At 52.2% G+C, this 17406-nt stretch overlaps 1 protein-coding gene across 1 annotated transcript; it reads left to right on the top strand.

The window, feature by feature from the left end:
• Nucleotides 1–17406, top strand: Mcm2 (minichromosome maintenance complex component 2). The gene is made up of 16 exons (XM_006994954.4): nt 1–135; nt 1557–1789; nt 6692–6867; nt 7001–7261; nt 8014–8233; nt 9040–9247; nt 10916–11050; nt 11680–11871; nt 12525–12618; nt 13063–13313; nt 13417–13543; nt 13907–14019; nt 14898–15146; nt 16045–16227; nt 16385–16540; nt 16783–17406. Exons 1-16 carry the CDS (start codon nt 130–132, stop codon nt 16891–16893), a joined length of 2715 nt encoding a protein of 904 aa, XP_006995016.1. The 5' UTR covers nt 1–129; the 3' UTR covers nt 16894–17406.

The following is a 17406-nucleotide window of genomic DNA, read 5'->3' as shown; positions in this document are numbered from 1 at the left end:
CCCGCCATAGATGGACGCGGACGTCGTGACGTCGGGTTCCTCTCGGAGCTTCCCGGGCAGGGGCGGGTCACATGATCCAGTTTTCGCGCGAAAACCGGTGGCTGCTGGTGTGGAGGATCTATCGCGGAGATGGCGGTGAGGAGCTGGGTGATCGCGGGCGGGCGTGTTCAGCGGCTTCGGCCTGCTTTGCCGGGTCTCATCTTCCAGTGGCAGGCCTGAGTGCTACTCTAGCCCGGGACGGATCGTCTCTGCACCCCTCGTGTGTCCCTAGGCCCCGGGTCTCCGTGCACTTTGAGTGGTGAGGGTGCAGGAAATGGAGCTCAGAACCTGGCGCTTGTAGGGAAAGCGCGCTACCACGTAGCTGCATGCACTCCGACCCACTTCTTTTGAGAAGGGTCTCACTGCCGGGCGGTGGTGGCGCACGCCTTTAATCCCAGCACTCGGGAGGCAGAGACAGGCAGATCTCTGAGTTCGAGGCCAGCCTGGTGTACCGTGCAAGTTCCAGGACAGCCAGGGCTGTTACACAGAGAAACCCACTCTCGAAAATCCAGGAAAAAAGAAAAGAAAAAGAAGAGAAAGAGTCTTACAAAGGCACCCAGGCTGATCTTGAACTCAGTCTGTAGTGCGGGGGCAGGGGGAGGGCGGGGCTTAGCCTTGGATTTGGCAATCCTCAGGCCTCAACTTCTGGGTATTCGGAATTACATACCTGTGACATCATGTGACATCAGGCCCGGCTTCCCTGCTCTTAGTGTTCGTGTTCTCACGACTCTGACTTGTTAAAGGGTAAAGATCTGTTCTTTCCTTCAGTTTAGAATCGTGTTCCTTGATACTTCTTAATCATCACTTCTTGTCCCAGCATATTGTGGAGGCTGGAGTGAGTAGGGTGCTCACTTAAGGATAAACGACTTAAAAAATTGCATAGTCCCCATAGTTTTTCTCTCTCTCTCTCTTTTTTTTTTCAAAGATTTCTTTATTTATTATGTGTACAGTGTTCTGTTTGCATGTATCCCTGCAGGCCAGAAGAGGGAGCCAGATCTCATTACAGATGGTTGTGAGCCACCATATGGGTGCTGGGAATTGAACTCCGGACCTCTGGAAGAACAGCCAGTGTTCTTAGCTTCTGAGCCATCCCTCCAGCCCCCCAATAGTTTTTTTTTTTTTTTTTTTTTTTTGAGACAGGGTTTCTCTGTGTAGCTTTGCGCCTTTCCTGGAGCTCACTTGGTAGCCCAGGCTGGCCTCGAACTCACAGAGATCCGCCTGCCTCTGCCTCCCGAGTGCTGGGATTAAAGGCGTGCGCCACCAACGCCCGGCTAGTTTTTCATAAGAGAGACATGGGGTGATCTGAGTGACCCAGTATGTGAGAAGATGGCCCTTGATTGGTTCAGCCCAGATCCTCGCAGGCAGAGGACCCAGCAACTGGAACGGACTCAGGGCTGAAGGGCTTCCATGTCCTTGAGTGGTGCCTGGTAGACAGGAGACAGGCAGCCAGCGGGGAAGACCCCATGGTGGGTGTCAGCCTGTGTCCCTCAGGTGTCTGATGGCACCCTCTCTTGCAGGAGTCTTCTGAATCCTTCTCGGCAGCATCTAGCCCTGCCAGGCAGCGTCGACGGGTCAGCGATCCTCTCACGTCCAGCCCGGGCCGAAGCTCCAGACGTGCAGATGCCCTTACCTCCAGCCCTGGCAGAGACCTCCCCCCATTTGAGGATGAGTCTGAGGGGCTGCTGGGCACCGAGGGGCCTGTTGAGGAAGAAGAGGATGGAGAGGAACTCATTGGTGATGGCATGGAGAGGTATTTTCAGTCTATGTCATGGTTGGGTGGTTTAGCAGAAACACCCTGTGTCTGGTGGCCTGGTTGGGGACCCATGAGTGTATGAACCTGGTAACTTTGCCTTTGAATGTGGCATGGTTCAGATCGGGGAGAGACAGTTTCACCAGCTTACTACATACAGCTCAGACTAGACCGTAAGGCCCAGGCAAACCCCATCTCAGAAGAAGGGGACCCATAGAGTCTGATCCAAAGAGTCATGGGAAGTGGACTGAAAGTATTTTGTCTCTGCCTTTTCTAACACATTGCATGGTGCTCCTGAAAATGAGAGGTTAGATTCAGTCAGCAAACTTGGGCCCAGCATGCATCAGGCCCTGGGTCAGAAATGTTCAGGGTTTTGTTTGTTTGTTTTGGTTTGGTTTTTTTTTTTTCCGGTATTTTTGAGGCAGGATTTCTCTATGTAGCCTTGGCTGGCCTCAAACTCACAGAGATGCCTCTGCCTCCCAAGTGCTAGGATTAAAGGTGTGCGCCACCACCGCCCAGCTAGAAATGTGCAGGTTTACAAGCAGACTAACCCAAACAGGATGTAAGCTTTGCCAGGAAGTACAATTAGATCTGTACTAAAGCCTTACCAGCAACTACAGCTGGGATCGGGTACCAGTTATGTGGGCACCTAGGAGCCTCGTGGCACCCTCTTTCTTGTGCCTTTTCCTGGGGGATGTCTGGGGTGTGAGCCATCAGAGGGACTTCAGGAGCCTTCTGCACCATTTAGTTCTTTGCTTTAAGTACCGCCAGGTGAGTTATGTGAGACCTGGTGTGTGGTGTGTATCCAGCTATGGGAGGAATGACCCAGATCATCCTGGGCCCAGAGTCAAGGGCTTCCCTGCAGAGCTGCTCATCCGGTGCCCCTCCTGTTCTCCCGCCCTATCTGTCTTCACTCTTGGATTTATACCTCTTCTTTAAAGTGAGAAGACCTTGGGGAGGGTGCCTAAAGATGTATTCCAAGCCTTACCCTTATAAGAGTACAGCTCAGGGATGTTCAATGCAAGCTTCCTGAGCACCGTTTCTGTTGCCCCACAGAGGTCCCTCCTGCCTATGGATCCCAGTTCCCAACCCCATCACAGCTACCCGGCTATCTACTCTTCATCTCCTTAGCTCTTCCAGTTCTGATCGTTTGACCAGAACTGGAATCATACTATATTTGTCCTTTTGTGCCAACATTTCACTTAGCACCGTGTTTTCAAAGTTCAATCTTTTTTAAAAATGTATGAGTGCTTTACCTGCATGTAGGTCTATGTACCACATTCATGCCTGTGCCCACAGAGGCCAGAAGATGACATCAGACCCTCTGAAACTGTAGTTAACATATGGTTGTGAGCTGCCATGTGGGTGTCCAGAACTGAACCCAAGTCCTTTGCAAGAGCAGCCAGTACTCTGAACCACTGAGCCATTTCCAGCCCATCATTTTTTGTTGTTTGTTTTTGGAGACAGGGCTTCTCTGTAACAGCTCTAGCTGTCCTGCTTGCTCTGTAAACCAGCCTGGCTTCAAACTCAGAGATCTGCCTGCCCCTCTTTTTTTTTTTTTGGTGCTGTCTTTTTAAAATATTTCATTACATTGTTCGTTAAGTGGCTGTGTATGGGTGTACATGCCATGGCACTCCTGGGAAGGTCAGAGGACAACTTGATGGACTTGATTTTTCTCCTTCCTCTCCTGGGTCTCAGGGACTGAACTCCCTTCGGGTTTGGTGGCAGGTTGTTAGCCATTGAGCCATCCCATCAGTCTGCAGATGTTGTCTTTTAAGGCACATAGGTTTTGTAACTCGATGAGATCCAGGTTGTTTGGTTTGTGTGTTTGGCTGTAGACTAATTGGAATGTCACTGTTTCACGTGACTGAAATCCTTCAGGGTCAGAACATACTTGCCTCAGAAAGCGTTGATATGACTTCTGCATAGCACCAGTCTGGACTGTTACTTGATTTGAGTTTGGTGTTGTGAAATTGTTTGTTTTGAGCGGGTAGTCAGAGAACATTAACCAGAGAAAGGGCAGCCTTACCAGTTACCCTGAAGAAGTGAAAAGAACTCCAGACGTCCCGTCCGCTTCCCTGGGAGATGCTGGCTCCTGGGGGGAGGCCATGTGGCCCTGAGGAGAGAGCTTGCAGCCTATTGGAATGTAGAATCGCATCACCCACTCAAAGATGAGATGGCCCTGACTCGATGGGACTTGGATACCACAGGGAAGAAACTGCTGGCACTGTGTTAGACAGACAGAGTACCTAACAAGTGCTCACCAGAGAGAGACTGCTGGGTGAGCTTAGAATAGCTCAGACGGTTGAGCCAGTGGGTGTGAGCTTTTCAGGCAGCCAGTCTGGCTGGGTTTTTATGCTCGGGTGGGGAAAAGCCGCTGGGAGGGTATAGCGCCTGGGCCCACAGGGATCTGCTCTTGGAAGCCTTTCTGGTGTCAAAGTCTTGGCTTTCTCTAATTCTGTTTCCTTTTCCTTTTTATTGCGGTGGTGGCCCACGCCTTTAATCCCAGCACTCGGGAGGCAGAGGCAGGTGGATCTCAGTGAGTTCAAGGCCAGCCTGGGCTACAAAGAGAGTTCCAGGACAGCCAAGACTGTTACACAGAGAAACCCTGTCTCAATTTTTTTTTTCAAATGACTTTTGAATGTTGTGTGCATTGGTGTTTGACCTGCATGTATGTCTGTGTGAAGGTGTCAGACCCTAAAGAACTGGAGTTACAGACAGTTGTGAGCTGCCATATGGACGCTGAGAATTGAACCCAGGTCCTCTAGAAAAACAGCCAGTGCTCTTAACCACTGAGTCATCTCTCTAGCCCATAATAACATTTATGTGTATACTTGAGTGTGTGTCTATGTACTTGAATGTATAGGTGCCTGCAGAGGCCAGAAGATTGTGTCAGATTCCCTGAAGTTGGAGGTACAGGTTGGGTTATGAGTGCTGGGAAGTCAGGTCCTCTGCTTGCGCCCTCCAGCCCAACTCTCTTTATTGTAAGATGTACAACAAAATGTCTTCATTTTAGTGTGTGGCTCAGTGGCATTCATCTGAGTTACTGTGTAACCATCACCACTGGCCGTCTCCAGAACCTTTCTCAAAACTGAGTCTCTGTCTCCCATAAACACTGACTCCCCATCCACCATTAGGCTGTCTTCCTGAGTCTGACCCCTCTGTGGACCACATGGTAATGGTGCGGCTTAATCCATTGGTGTGAGATTGTCAGTATCATCCACGCTGCAGCACCTGTCAGGGCCCCTTTCTGTTTTAAGGTTGAGTGATGACCTACTGTGTGGATGGGTTTATCTGTTGGCCACCCTGGGGTTTTGTCCCTAACCCATTTATTAGAGTTTCATTCTGTTTTCTTCGCCCTTAAAAGTAGTCATAGATTTTCTTCAGAATGTGCTTGGTAGTTGTTTTAATTTTAACTCAGATCTTTTCTTCTCACCCATGTGTCCTATCCTGTCTTGTTCTCACACTGGTGTTAATTTTGAAATTTTACTGTGTGTCCTTGACCTGCCTCAAATGCTCAGAGATCCTCCTGACTCTGTTTCCTGGGACCCCTAGTAAAAAGGTGTACACTAAGCCGCGCGGTGGTGGCGCATGCCTTTAATTCCAGCACTCAGGAGGCAAAGGCAGGCGGATCTTTGTGAGTTCAAGGCCAGCCTGGGCTACAGAGTGAGCTCCAGGAAAGGCGCAAAGCTACACAAAGAAACCCTGTCTTGAAGAAAAAAAAAAAAGGTGCACTACCACAGCTGGTGAAGGTGGTTTCTCCTTTAATTTCCTTAACTTAAAGGTTATTGTTTATGTCTGTGGGTGCTTTGCCTGTGTGTGTGTCTCTGTACCACATGATGACTTCAGAAGCCAAAAGAAGGCCTCAGATCCTCCAGAACTGGAGTTACAGACAACTGTAAGCTGCCATGTGGGTGCTGGGAATTGAAACCAGGTCCTCTTGAAGAGCAGCCAGTGCTCTTAACCTCTGGGCTGTCTTTTCAGCTCCTTAATTTTTATTTTTATGTGTTCAAATATATCTGTGCCTGTGTACACATGTAAGGGCAGGTACCTAGTGGGTGCTGGGAATCCAACTTTGATCCTCTGCCAGAGCAGTATGTGAGCTGGGCGTAGTGACACACGCCTTTAAAACCCAGTCTTGGGAGGCAGAGGCAGGCGGATCTTTGTGAGTTCGAGGCCAGCCTGGTTTACAGAGCGAGATCCAGGAAAGGCACAAAGCTACACAGAGAAACCCTGTCTCAAAAAACAAAAAGGAAGAAAAAAAAAAGAGCAGTGTGTGCTCTTAACCACTGAACCATCTCTAGCTCATAGGTGTTCACATTGTTGAGAGCAGACTTGACTAGCTAGTTAGTGCCTTGTATTTCCACTGGGATTGTGGATTTTAGAGTCTCCCAAAGCCCATATTCTATTGTTTATTGGGTTTTCCTAGTTTCTGTCCTGTTGTAAGTCCCCAGTTTCTTCCTTGCTGTGACAGTTTCATGCTTTCTAGTTTCTGGTGAAAATGGTGCCAGTTAGAGATTTTTAAATGACCTCGTGTGATACTTTCCTTGGTAATTTTCTCAAGACCAAGCTGGGTAGTGCCTTTGGGGAAGAAATCTGTGTTAGGGAAAGCATTGACCTCATCCATCATATACCACCAGCAGGTGGCGCTGTCGATGTGGGGCTTGTTCTGCCCAGACTCACCTGGCTGAATCCCATGACTGTGCACCTCATGCATACAGATGGACCACCCTTTGCATCCTGGGAGCTTGTGCCTCCTTGATGGAGTCCCCAAATAATGTTCTTCAAATGTCCAGCTTTCTGTTTGCAACTGTCCACCTAGGGCCTTGTAAGCCTGTGGAGCAGACTCCATCCCCAGGCGGGCTGATTGGGGACTCAATATCTGTTGTTGCCCTCTCTCAGAGACTACCGCCCCATTCCCGAGCTCGATGTCTACGAGGCGGAGGGATTGGCCCTGGATGATGAGGATGTGGAGGAGCTGACAGCCAGCCAGAGGGAGGCAGCTGAGCGGGCCATGAAGCAGAGGGACCGCGAGGCTGGCAGAGGCCTGGGCCGCATGCGCCGGGGACTGCTGTATGGTATGTGTGGTGGGCATCCCCAAGGGGCTCCTTGGATCTCCAGAGCCTCAGGAAGTGGGGAAGGCATGGGTGGCACACACTGTGCAGAGGATGCTGGGAGAAGCTTGCATACAGGGGTGTCTTGCTACCCAAGACAGCGACGAGGAAGATGAGGAGCGGCCTGCCCGTAAGCGCCGCCAGGTAGAGCGCGCCACAGAGGACGGCGAGGAGGACGAGGAGATGATCGAGAGCATTGAGAACCTGGAGGACCTCAAGGGACACTCAGTTCGCGAGTGGGTGAGCATGGCGGGACCCAGGCTGGAGATCCACCACCGCTTCAAGAACTTCCTGCGCACCCATGTGGACAGCCACGGCCACAATGTCTTCAAGGAACGCATCAGTGATATGTGCAAAGGTGCGTTGCTGATAGTCTGGGGCGGAACGCAAAGGTATACTTGTCTTGAGTGAGGTCCTGGGCTGTCTCAGCACTGAGGGGTGAAGGTGGCCTGTCTTCTGTATCCTGCCTACCATGAGGGCTGCTCCTGCTGGCCTTGTTGTAGCACACTAAACACCTTATGCCCAGGAACATTTGGTGACAAGGACAAACCCGGAGGCATCCTTTCAGAGGAACCCAGGGTCTCCTATGTCTGCACCAGAGCTGGGGTGTTTGGGGACATGCTTAAAAATGTGTTAGTATCCTGTGGGTGTTTTTTTGTTTTTTTGCAGTGTCAGGTTGGACCCAGGGCCTAGCACATTCTAAGCATGTGCTCTGCCACTGAGCCGCTCCTCAACCTGTGCGTGACAGCTTTGATCCAGAAGTGGTAGCATTTCTGTGTGACATTTGCTTGAAAGGGTCTGACGGCTTCAGACTATGGCAGCCCCTCCAGGAATGGCTATAGTTCTTCTGTAGGCTTTTCTCCACAGCCTGTGGTGCTCTTTCTGTCGCCCAAGGGCTCTCTTCCTCCCGGCCAGAGATAGGCATGTTTATATATCACTTGGACCTCTGTTGCACAGCCAGCCACGGGTAGCGGGCCTGGTGCTGGCTGGACTTTCTGGCTTACTCGGGTTTGGTTTGGGTAGAGAGGATTTGGCCAGCAAGGTTCTAAGATGTTAGCTACCTTCCATGACCCCAGCTGTGTCGTCAATTCCACCCGCCATCTTCCTTAGAGAACCGCGAGAGCCTGGTGGTGAATTATGAAGACCTGGCCGCCCGGGAACACGTGTTGGCGTACTTCCTACCTGAAGCACCAGCCGAGCTGCTGCAGATCTTTGATGAGGCTGCCTTGGAGGTAGTGCTAGCCATGTACCCTAAGTACGACCGCATCACCAACCACATTCACGTGCGCATTTCCCACCTGCCTCTGGTGGAGGAGTTGCGTTCACTGAGGTGAGCAGGGGTGTTGGAGGAGAATTGTCCGTATAGCCAATCCACTGTGCCAACCAGGCAACCTTGAATCAAAAGATGGGAGTCAGAGATTGGATGACTGGGATTAGCTATAAAGTTCTTCTTGGAGGACTTAGGAAGGCTGCTAGGGAAGACAGGAAGAGGAGGGAAGAGTTCCAGGGAATTTCTGGAGTGGTCTGGGAAAAACGTGAAGAGAGGGTCAGTCAGTTGCTCTGCTTTCCTTGGATTTTCCAGGTTTTTGTCTCAATTTCTGACTCCCAGTTTTTATTATACTGGAATAAATTAGGTAACCCTTAACATCTGGTAGCCTTATCTGGCACCCCAAGTTGGGTGCCATATGTAGCAGGCTTTCTTGTTGGGACCGCCAGCTCACAAATAACAACACGGAGACTTAATTATGAAAGCTCAGCCTTAGCGTCGGCTTGTTTCTAACTAGCTCTTATAACTTAAATTAACCCATTTCTGTTCATCTGTGTGCTGCCACATGGCTCGTGGCTTTTACCTCTCTTCCTACATGTCCTGCTTCCTCTCTGTCTCCTCTGGCATCTCTTCCCTGCCTAGATTCATCTCCTCTTCTCTGCCTGGAAGTCCCACCTAACCTCTTCCTACTTAGCTATTGGCCATTCAGCTCTTTATTAAATCAATCAGAAGGCACCTTGGCAGCAGCACATCTGCACAGTATACAAAGAGTACTCCACAGCATGGGGAGAGTGAGTGGGGCCTAGTCCAGAGAATGGGGTAGGAAGTACCCCACAGCCTCTGATGTACTTGCTACATCTCACACCCAGGCAGCTGCACCTGAACCAGCTGATCCGTACCAGCGGCGTAGTGACCAGCTGCACTGGAGTCCTGCCCCAGCTCAGCATGGTCAAGTACAACTGTAGCAAGTGCAACTTTGTACTGGGGCCTTTCTGCCAGTCTCAGAACCAGGAGGTGAAGCCTGGCTCCTGCCCCGAGTGCCAGTCCGCTGGGCCCTTTGAGATCAACATGGAGGAGGTGAGTGACCCAGACCTGTCGTGTTACCCTTGGTGTGTGAGGCCTAACCCATCTCCAGGGCCAGGAGACCTTAAGGCACTTAGACATGCCTTAAGGCAGAATTAACCAGATTGGTCCTGCATCTCCAAGAATTCAATATGTTTGAGACTAGGTGATCCTGTTTGGTGTGTCCACATTTGTGGTCTCTAAAGATAAGGACAAACAGGGCCCACTTTTCTTCCTATCCACCCCAATAGAGCATCTACTTGCCCATCACATGGGTGTCTGGACCACCTCTGAGACTTGTTGGTAGGGCCTGACTGGCTCCTGATGCTTTTTGTGGGGGATCTCCAGGGTTATAGCCACCTTGGGTCCTGCAGAGCCTTGCTTGGGAGACTCCTGTACCTCTAGTACAATTCTGAGCTGTCTTTAGAGCCGCCTGGCCAGGAAGCTGCCAGCGACAGTGTTCAAGTCACCTGGGTGACCCAGCTCCACGGCTGCACTTAGCTGTGCCTCTCTTCATCCTTACAGCCCCACTTAGCCATGTCGTGGACGCTGCCCCCAGGACACTGAGCTGTACAGTTGGGATGAGCAAGTGGGGTCAAGTGTGGGCTGGCCTCGCTGGCTGCCTGCTGTATTAATCTTTATTACATTCTGGGAGGGAGGGTCCACAGATCTCATCTTGTGGAATAACGGGTGCTCAGAGACTTGGAGGGCTAAGGTCACCCACTCAGCAGGATCAGGCAAGCATATAGATGTGATTGTGTGCTTGCTTTTTTTTAAAAAAAGAGACTGGGGCTTACTATGTAGTCCTGGCTGGTCTCTAATTCACAGACGGCTGCCTTGTCTTCGCCTCCTGAGTTGTGGGCTCAAAGGAGTACACCACCATCACCTGTCATGTGTGTGCTTTCAGGCCCTGGGTCCTGTGTATCAATCAGTCAGCTCTGGGTTCCCATAACCAAACACCTGATGTAATTGATTTGAAGGATTAGAGTCGCGCTTGGGGTCAATTGACCCCCATGGCTTTGGGGACTGTGTGTGGCAGGGATGTGTGATACAGCAAGCTGCTCACTTCACATCAGAGACACCAAAGAGAACAGGAGACCATCCAGTATCCCCTAGTCCCATTCAAGGGCATGCCCCTGTGACCTAAGGCCTCCCACAAGGCTTGTCTCTCACACGTGGACTGAAGAATCAATGCCTTCTATGAATAGGCCATCGGGGACATTTGCAGCCCAGACTCTAGCATGTTGTCTCTTTTCTGGATTGTAAATGAACTAGTGGATGCTACAGCATATGGTACAGCTCCACCATGTGGTCCTGCTCTGCTGCTGTGGGTGCTGCTGTAGGCACTCCTACACATGGCCCGGCTTGATCTTTGCAAGGTCATGCTTCGAGCCCAGCACCCCCTTCAGCCAAGAATCACACACTACTTATGACTGGGCTGAGGTGTGGACACAGGTGAATCTAGGTTCCAGGGTATAGAGCAGAGGCTAGAGCCCAGTAGGAGGAAGACGGTGCCCAGGGATGGTAGCAGATGAAGAGACTCACCGGGTCACAGTTGACCTGTCCTTGGTCTCTGTGAACTTGTGGCTTGCTTATCCATTGGGGGCTGCAGTCGGGTCGGAGCACACGGGAAAGCTGTGCTTTGGGGAGAGCAGGAACCATGATCTTTTCTGTTCCGAGCAGACCATCTATCAGAACTACCAGCGTATCCGCATCCAGGAGAGTCCCGGCAAGGTGGCGGCCGGCCGGCTGCCCCGCTCCAAGGATGCTATTCTCCTTGCTGATCTGGTGGACAGCTGCAAGCCAGGAGACGAGATAGTAAGTGGATGCTGCCAAGAACTGACTGGTGGGATCTGCTGTGACCAGTGTGGGTGGGACCAATGTGGGGGGGACCTCAGCCTGGCACTAGCTCTTGAGTCAGGAGGAGAGCTTTTCTCCCGCTGGTCAGAGTGATGGGCGTAACTCATCTTTGCTGTGACAGTACCATACAGGTACGTCAGCTTAGAAGAGGAGAGATTTATCCTGGGTTGGTGCCAGTGCAAGTCCGTGGTCTTGGGGCCTGTGGCTGTGGATGTAGCTGCACAGTGCATTGTGGCAAGAATGTGAGGTGGGGAGGGAGTGTGGTGGCTCACTTCGTGGGGAAAGAGAGAGAGAGCTGGGAGCAGGGAGTTTGTCAGGGTCTAGGGATCCCCTCCCAAGGGCACACCCTAAATGACCTCACTAACACGTTGCAATTGTGCCAAGCTGAGGATGAAGACTTTAATGCATATCTCTTTCCCCACGTAAAACACAGTGGGACAAAGCTCATGCTTCCATACTTCCTGGGTTGCTCATCTTTCTGCAGCACAAGGAGCTTGGAGTGGAGATGGGGGAAAGCAGCCTGGGTGTAAGACCCTCCTGTGGGGACACCAGGTTGCACCCTCTGACATGTGACCTCCCCCTCCTAGGAGCTGACTGGCATTTACCACAATAACTATGATGGCTCACTTAATACCGCCAATGGCTTCCCAGTCTTTGCCACTATCATCTTGGCCAACCATGTTGCCAAAAAGGACAACAAAGTGGCCGTTGGTGAGCTAACGGATGAGGATGTGAAGATGATCACCAGCCTTTCCAAGGACCAGCAGATTGGAGAGAAGGCAGGTGGCCGGGCAGGGCTCCACCTGGAATCTCTGGGAACCAGGCACCCTACCCCCTAGGCTGGGTCTCTGAATATTGGCACTGGTGGGGTAGGAAGGGGCTGCACCCTGCAGGAGGGACCATAAGCTGACATTTGAGAAAAACAGCCCCAGCTCTGCCTCTGGAGGCTGGAAGTCCAAGGTTGAGGGTCCACTTGGGGCAAGAGCCCTCATGGTATGTCAGAAGATTCCATGTACCAGTAGGGCAGACACTCAGCTCCTTTTGACTGGAGCCCACCCACCATATATGGTACTGAGCCCTGCTGGTCTGTCTAATTACCCCTTCAAGGATCCCCTAATAGTTTCCAGTGCGTACTTCCAGGGATTTTCCCAGCACTGTCCCAGATCTGTCCCGCTGCCATAGCTGTCAGTCATGGCCAGCCTTGCTGCGTTGAGCCTCTCGGAAAGGTTTCATTCATGGTTCTATCTATGCCTGTCCTGGTTTGCTTTCTGTATCAAGACCATGACCAAAAGCAGCGTGGGGAGGGGAGGAAAGGGTCGGTTGGGCTTTTTGCTCGCTGATGGTAGTCCATCACTGAGAGGAGCCAAGGCAGGGACTACGTTACTTGTCTGCCGGCTGGTTCCAGTCTCACAGGTCTCCCTCTGTTCCTCAGATCTTTGCCAGCATTGCGCCCTCCATCTATGGGCATGAAGACATTAAGAGAGGCCTGGCTCTGGCCCTCTTTGGAGGGGAGCCCAAGAACCCAGGTGAGCCCCTCTTGCCAGCTCTCCCTGCGGGGATTATGGGGCCTTTGTTTTGTTTTTAAACATCAGTGTTAGCAAGAGTACTGCCTGGGCCCGTGGTAAAAGTCACCGGAGAGGCTGCAGTGAGCGTGGGCTCTGCTCACCCTGGTCCACTCTAGTAGGCTAGGTCTCTGCTGGTTGGCTGTGGTCCAGTCCCGGGCTATGGCTTCACCACCCTCTCAGGTGTGCGAGGCACACTCAAGGTTTCGTGACACATGTGCTCGTTTGGTTGTGTCCCAAAGCTCGTTCCTCTGGACTCAGCTTACCGGGGTTCTGGGGCTGGGTACCCCCTGCAGAGACCCACCTCTGCGTTGCTGGGGAGCAGGTCAGGGTTTCTAGCCTGTCCTCTGACCCTCCTTCCCACCTACCCATAATGCCTTCTATCTCCACCCCTGCCTCCTCCTGCAGGCGGAAAGCACAAGGTTCGAGGTGACATTAACGTGCTCTTGTGTGGGGACCCCGGCACGGCCAAGTCTCAGTTCCTCAAATACATTGAGAAAGTGTCTAGCCGTGCCATCTTCACCACGGGCCAGGGGGCGTCAGCCGTGGGTCTCACTGCGTATGTTCAGCGGCATCCCGTCAGCAGAGAGTGGACCTTAGAGGCTGGAGCCTTGGTGCTGGCCGACCGGGGGGTGTGTCTCATTGACGAGTTTGACAAGGTAGGGCTCTGGGCTGATGGGCTCTGGGACTGAGCTCTCGGTGGTGGTGGGAGGGCTTTATTAGAGAGTCATGGGGCCTCCTGTGATGCTCTCTGTGGTGTAGATGAATGACCAGGACAGGACCAGCATCCACGAGGCCATGGAGCAGCAGAGCATTTCCATCTCCAAGGCTGGCATCGTCACCTCACTGCAGGCCCGCTGCACCGTCATCGCTGCTGCCAATCCCATAGGTATGTCCGTCACAGGCTGCAGAGTCCAGGCCCGACCATGGCAGCAGACGCAACCCCGTCCCATAAGTCCTGCCAGACGGGGCCAGAGGAGCAAGGCCTTGGGACCCCAGGCTGATGGTGCAGCTCTTCTTGCATCATCCGTGGGTGCTGTCAGATACTTGGTCCAAATGGGGTTGGGGCTGCACCCAGGATCCCCCTGGGGCTTTTCTTTGGAGCAGCTCTGGTTCTAATGGAATCGGACAGTGTCTCCGAAACCCTCCTTTCCCCCTACATCTCTGCCTGAAAGGCATGCGGGTCCTAAGAAAAGCTTCCACAGCTCGGGGGCAGTGGATGAATGACTGAGCTTGTCTCCTTGTGTTTCAGGGGGCCGCTATGACCCTTCACTGACCTTCTCAGAGAATGTAGACCTCACAGAGCCCATCATTTCCCGCTTTGATGTCCTGTGTGTGGTGAGGGACACTATCGACCCAGTTCAGGTACGCTCCCACATCCCCTGGTGCCACCTGTCAGTTCTGGGCCATTGCCTGAAGCTTGGGCTGTGCTGTGTGCTGGACATGGGGTGGGCACTATATGGACATTGCCTCATATTCAAGTGTCATCCTGACCTCTATGGCTTCCCCGGTCCCTCCATGGCTGAATCCCCAGTCTAATCACAGACCATACCCTGTCCTATATCCCTTCCTCCAGCTCTGCCCCTGACCCCAAGGACTGCTCTTGCCTAGGTTGGTTGCTTATTTGCCTGCCAGTTAAGAGTAGATGGCATGGCCCCTGTCCTCCCCCACAGAATCTCTGCTTTGTGGCCACCATGCTCCACATGCTCCCTGCACCTGCTGGGGAGGGGATGGCTAGCCAGCTCTGCAGCTGCCGTCTCCATGCTAAATGAACCCACGTGCCTGCTCTCCCTCAGAAAGGCAGCCCTGGGCTTTAAATGTGCTCTTTCCCCCGGAGTGCCCCACCACCACCACCAGATGCCTCTCAGTTTGTCCTGTGGTGAGAGGCTTCTTGGCCAGTGGGCTCTCCTTGGTTACCCTATTTTTTTCTTTTCTTAGCTTGTTGCTTTCCTGGGTTTTTTTTGTTTTTTTTTTTTTTTTGTTTTTGTTTTTTTTCTTGTATTGTTTTTGATGGTTTGGCTTTGGAGACAGGGTCTCAACTCCCGGGTTCAAGAAGCCTCCTGTTTCAGCTCCTGAGAGGCTGGGGTTGTCTTCAGGGCACAGGTGTTGCCTGTCACCGCTCTTCACGCTCACGAGCTCGCCTGGCCTCGCACGTGTGGCAGTCACTCCCCTGGCCGTGTGTAGCTTTTCCTGTCTTCCCGACCCCACCCTTATGTGGTGCCCCGCCCCCATCTCCTGTCTAGGACGAGATGCTGGCTCGCTTTGTGGTCGGCAGCCACGTCAGACACCACCCCAGCAACAAGAAGGACGAGGGCCTGACCAATGGCACCTTGGAGCCAGCCATGCCCAATACGTACGGCGTGGAACCCCTGCCTCAGGAGGTCCTGAAGAAGTATATCATCTATGCCAAGGAGAGAGTCCACCCGAAGCTTAACCAGATGGACCAGGACAAAGTGGCCAGGATGTACAGTGACCTGAGGAAGGAATCCATGGTGAGCGGGGGACGCTGCTGGCTTTGTCACCCAGACACGGGGCGGGGGCAGAGCAGGCAATATTACCCAAGAACCTCTGGGGCTTGGCGGTGCTCTGTGGTGAGTGCCTGCCTTGTGTGGACAGGACCCTGGTTCCATCCCCAGTACTGAAAAAAAAAAATGGCCTTCCATATCTCAACCATTTGGTCACCAGTGAACCTTAACTGTGCAAGAGGGCCATGGTCTTTTGATTGCTTCAGTTTCTGTATTAATATAAATTTTGCCCAAATCACCATGAGAGCTGAGTTGGTTTGGGTTCTCTGTATTGGTATGGGAGTGCAAGGCCATTGACTATTTTATTTATTTATTCATTCATTCATTCATTCATTCATTTTTGGTTTTTCAAGACAGAGTTTCTCTGTGTAGCTTTGTGCCTTTCCTGGATCTCGCTCTGTTGACCAGGCTGGCCTCGAACCAACAAAGATCCGCCTGCCTCTGCCTCCCAAGTGCTGGGATTAAAGGCTTGCGACACCACCGCCCGGCCCATTGACTATTTTAAATCACACCTGACCAAGACACCAGCTGGGTTTTTGTTTGGGGGTTTTGTTTTTGTCTTTTCCAGTGTGTTACCCACTGTTTTCAGAGCATTCAGCTTGGTTCTTACAGAAACGATGGCTTCTCTCTCGTTGTTCGGATCATGTAATGTTCAGTGTAAGCTAGATGCAGGTGTAACAGACCAGAGGGATGTGAACTTGGTAAGGGCCGACTAGGCAGTGGTGCTAGTCTGACCATAGGCCTGTTTTTGTGCCTGGCATTGGAGCTGAGCCCAGCTGTAGCTGCTCCACATGGCAGCATGGCATTTGCCTCTAGTCCCTTCTGCTGTCTCCCCCTGAGGAAGGCCCCACACTGTTCTCTGCAGGCCACGGGCAGTATCCCCATCACAGTGCGCCACATTGAGTCCATGATCCGCATGGCAGAGGCCCACGCACGCATGCACCTGCGGGACTACGTGATGGAAGATGATGTCAACATGGCCATCCGAGTGATGCTGGAGAGTTTCATTGACACACAGAAGTTCAGCGTCATGCGTAGCATGCGCAAGGTGGGTGTGAGTGAGACCGGGTTCCTAGCCTGTTTTAGGGATTGGGAGGCTGCGGCCTAAGTGTAGCAGGAGCCCCTGCCCTGGCGGCTCAAGCCATGAAGATGGCCTGATATGACCGGCGAGTGAGCTGGCTTCTGACCTCCGCCCTCTTCTGCAGACCTTTGCCCGGTACCTCTCCTTCCGGCGAGATAACAATGAACTTCTGCTCTTCATACTGAAGCAACTAGTGGCTGAGCAAGTAACATATCAACGCAACCGCTTTGGGGCCCAGCAGGACACCATTGAAATTCCTGAGAAGGACTTGGTGGACAAGGTATGTAAGAACAGGAGAGGGCCAGGGCTTGTTGCGCTGTGGAGCTTGCAGCCATCTTTAGTGTGCCAGCGGGTGACAGGCAAATGAGGTAGAGATGGGCACAGGGTAACAGGTTCCCGCGGCCTTGTCTGAGGACGTGTGAGGCTGGTAAAGCCCAGGTTTGGTGCTCTGAACCAGCATAGTCCTTTCAGGCAAGGGCTACCATTCTCCCCCGCTAAATGGCTCTGATGCCTTTTCTCCAGGCCAGGCAGATCAATATCCACAACCTCTCCGCCTTCTACGACAGCGAGCTCTTCAGGATCAACAAGTTCAGCCGGGACCTGAAACGCAAGATGATCCTGCAGCAGTTCTGAGGCCAGCGCCGGCCCCCTGTGTCTGGGTGTGGCTCAGCCACCACTGCAGACATAAAGCCCACTTCCACCAGGGGCTCAGTGCTCTGTGAGGTTGGGACGATAGCCAGATGCACATCTTTACCCATGACCCCCTGGGCCCAGGCTATGGTGTGAAATGACTGTATTTATTCTTCCGCTCACTTGGCAGGACCCTCTGCCCAAGGCTCAGCAGCCTCGCAGAGTACCTCATAAGCTGGTGTTCAGGATGAGGGTGTGTTCAGGTGACGGACTTTACCAGAACTATTGCTGTTTTGGCATGAGTTTTGTTTCTGGGCTATTTCTTCCCCTTTTAGCCAAAGGGCAACTTAGAGGTATTTGCAGATTTTTCAGAACATTTTCCAAGCCTCGGTGTAGCACTCGCTGCTTTCCACTGCTGAACCTGTTTCTTCCCACCTAAACAGTGCCTTCATTCACTTTTTGTACAGTTCTTTGTCTCTGTAGTTTATTTTTTAATAAAGTTGAATATAATCTAAA

The sequence above is a fragment of the Peromyscus maniculatus genome, chromosome 3 (genome assembly GCF_049852395.1).
Source record: "Peromyscus maniculatus bairdii isolate BWxNUB_F1_BW_parent chromosome 3, HU_Pman_BW_mat_3.1, whole genome shotgun sequence".
NCBI classification, from domain to species: Eukaryota; Metazoa; Chordata; class Mammalia; order Rodentia; family Cricetidae; genus Peromyscus; species Peromyscus maniculatus.
Note: the sequence above shows the minus strand (reverse complement) of the source record. Positions and strands in the feature narration are given on the sequence as shown.

Coding starts and splice junctions, on each gene's coding strand:
- Mcm2 (XM_006994954.4), top strand. Junction 6,868..7,000: donor GCGCCGGGGACTGCTGTATG/GTATGTGTGGTG, acceptor TTGCTACCCAAG/ACAGCGACGAGGAAGATGAG. Junction 13,544..13,906: donor CGCTGCTGCCAATCCCATAG/GTATGTCCGTCA, acceptor CTTGTGTTTCAG/GGGGCCGCTATGACCCTTCA.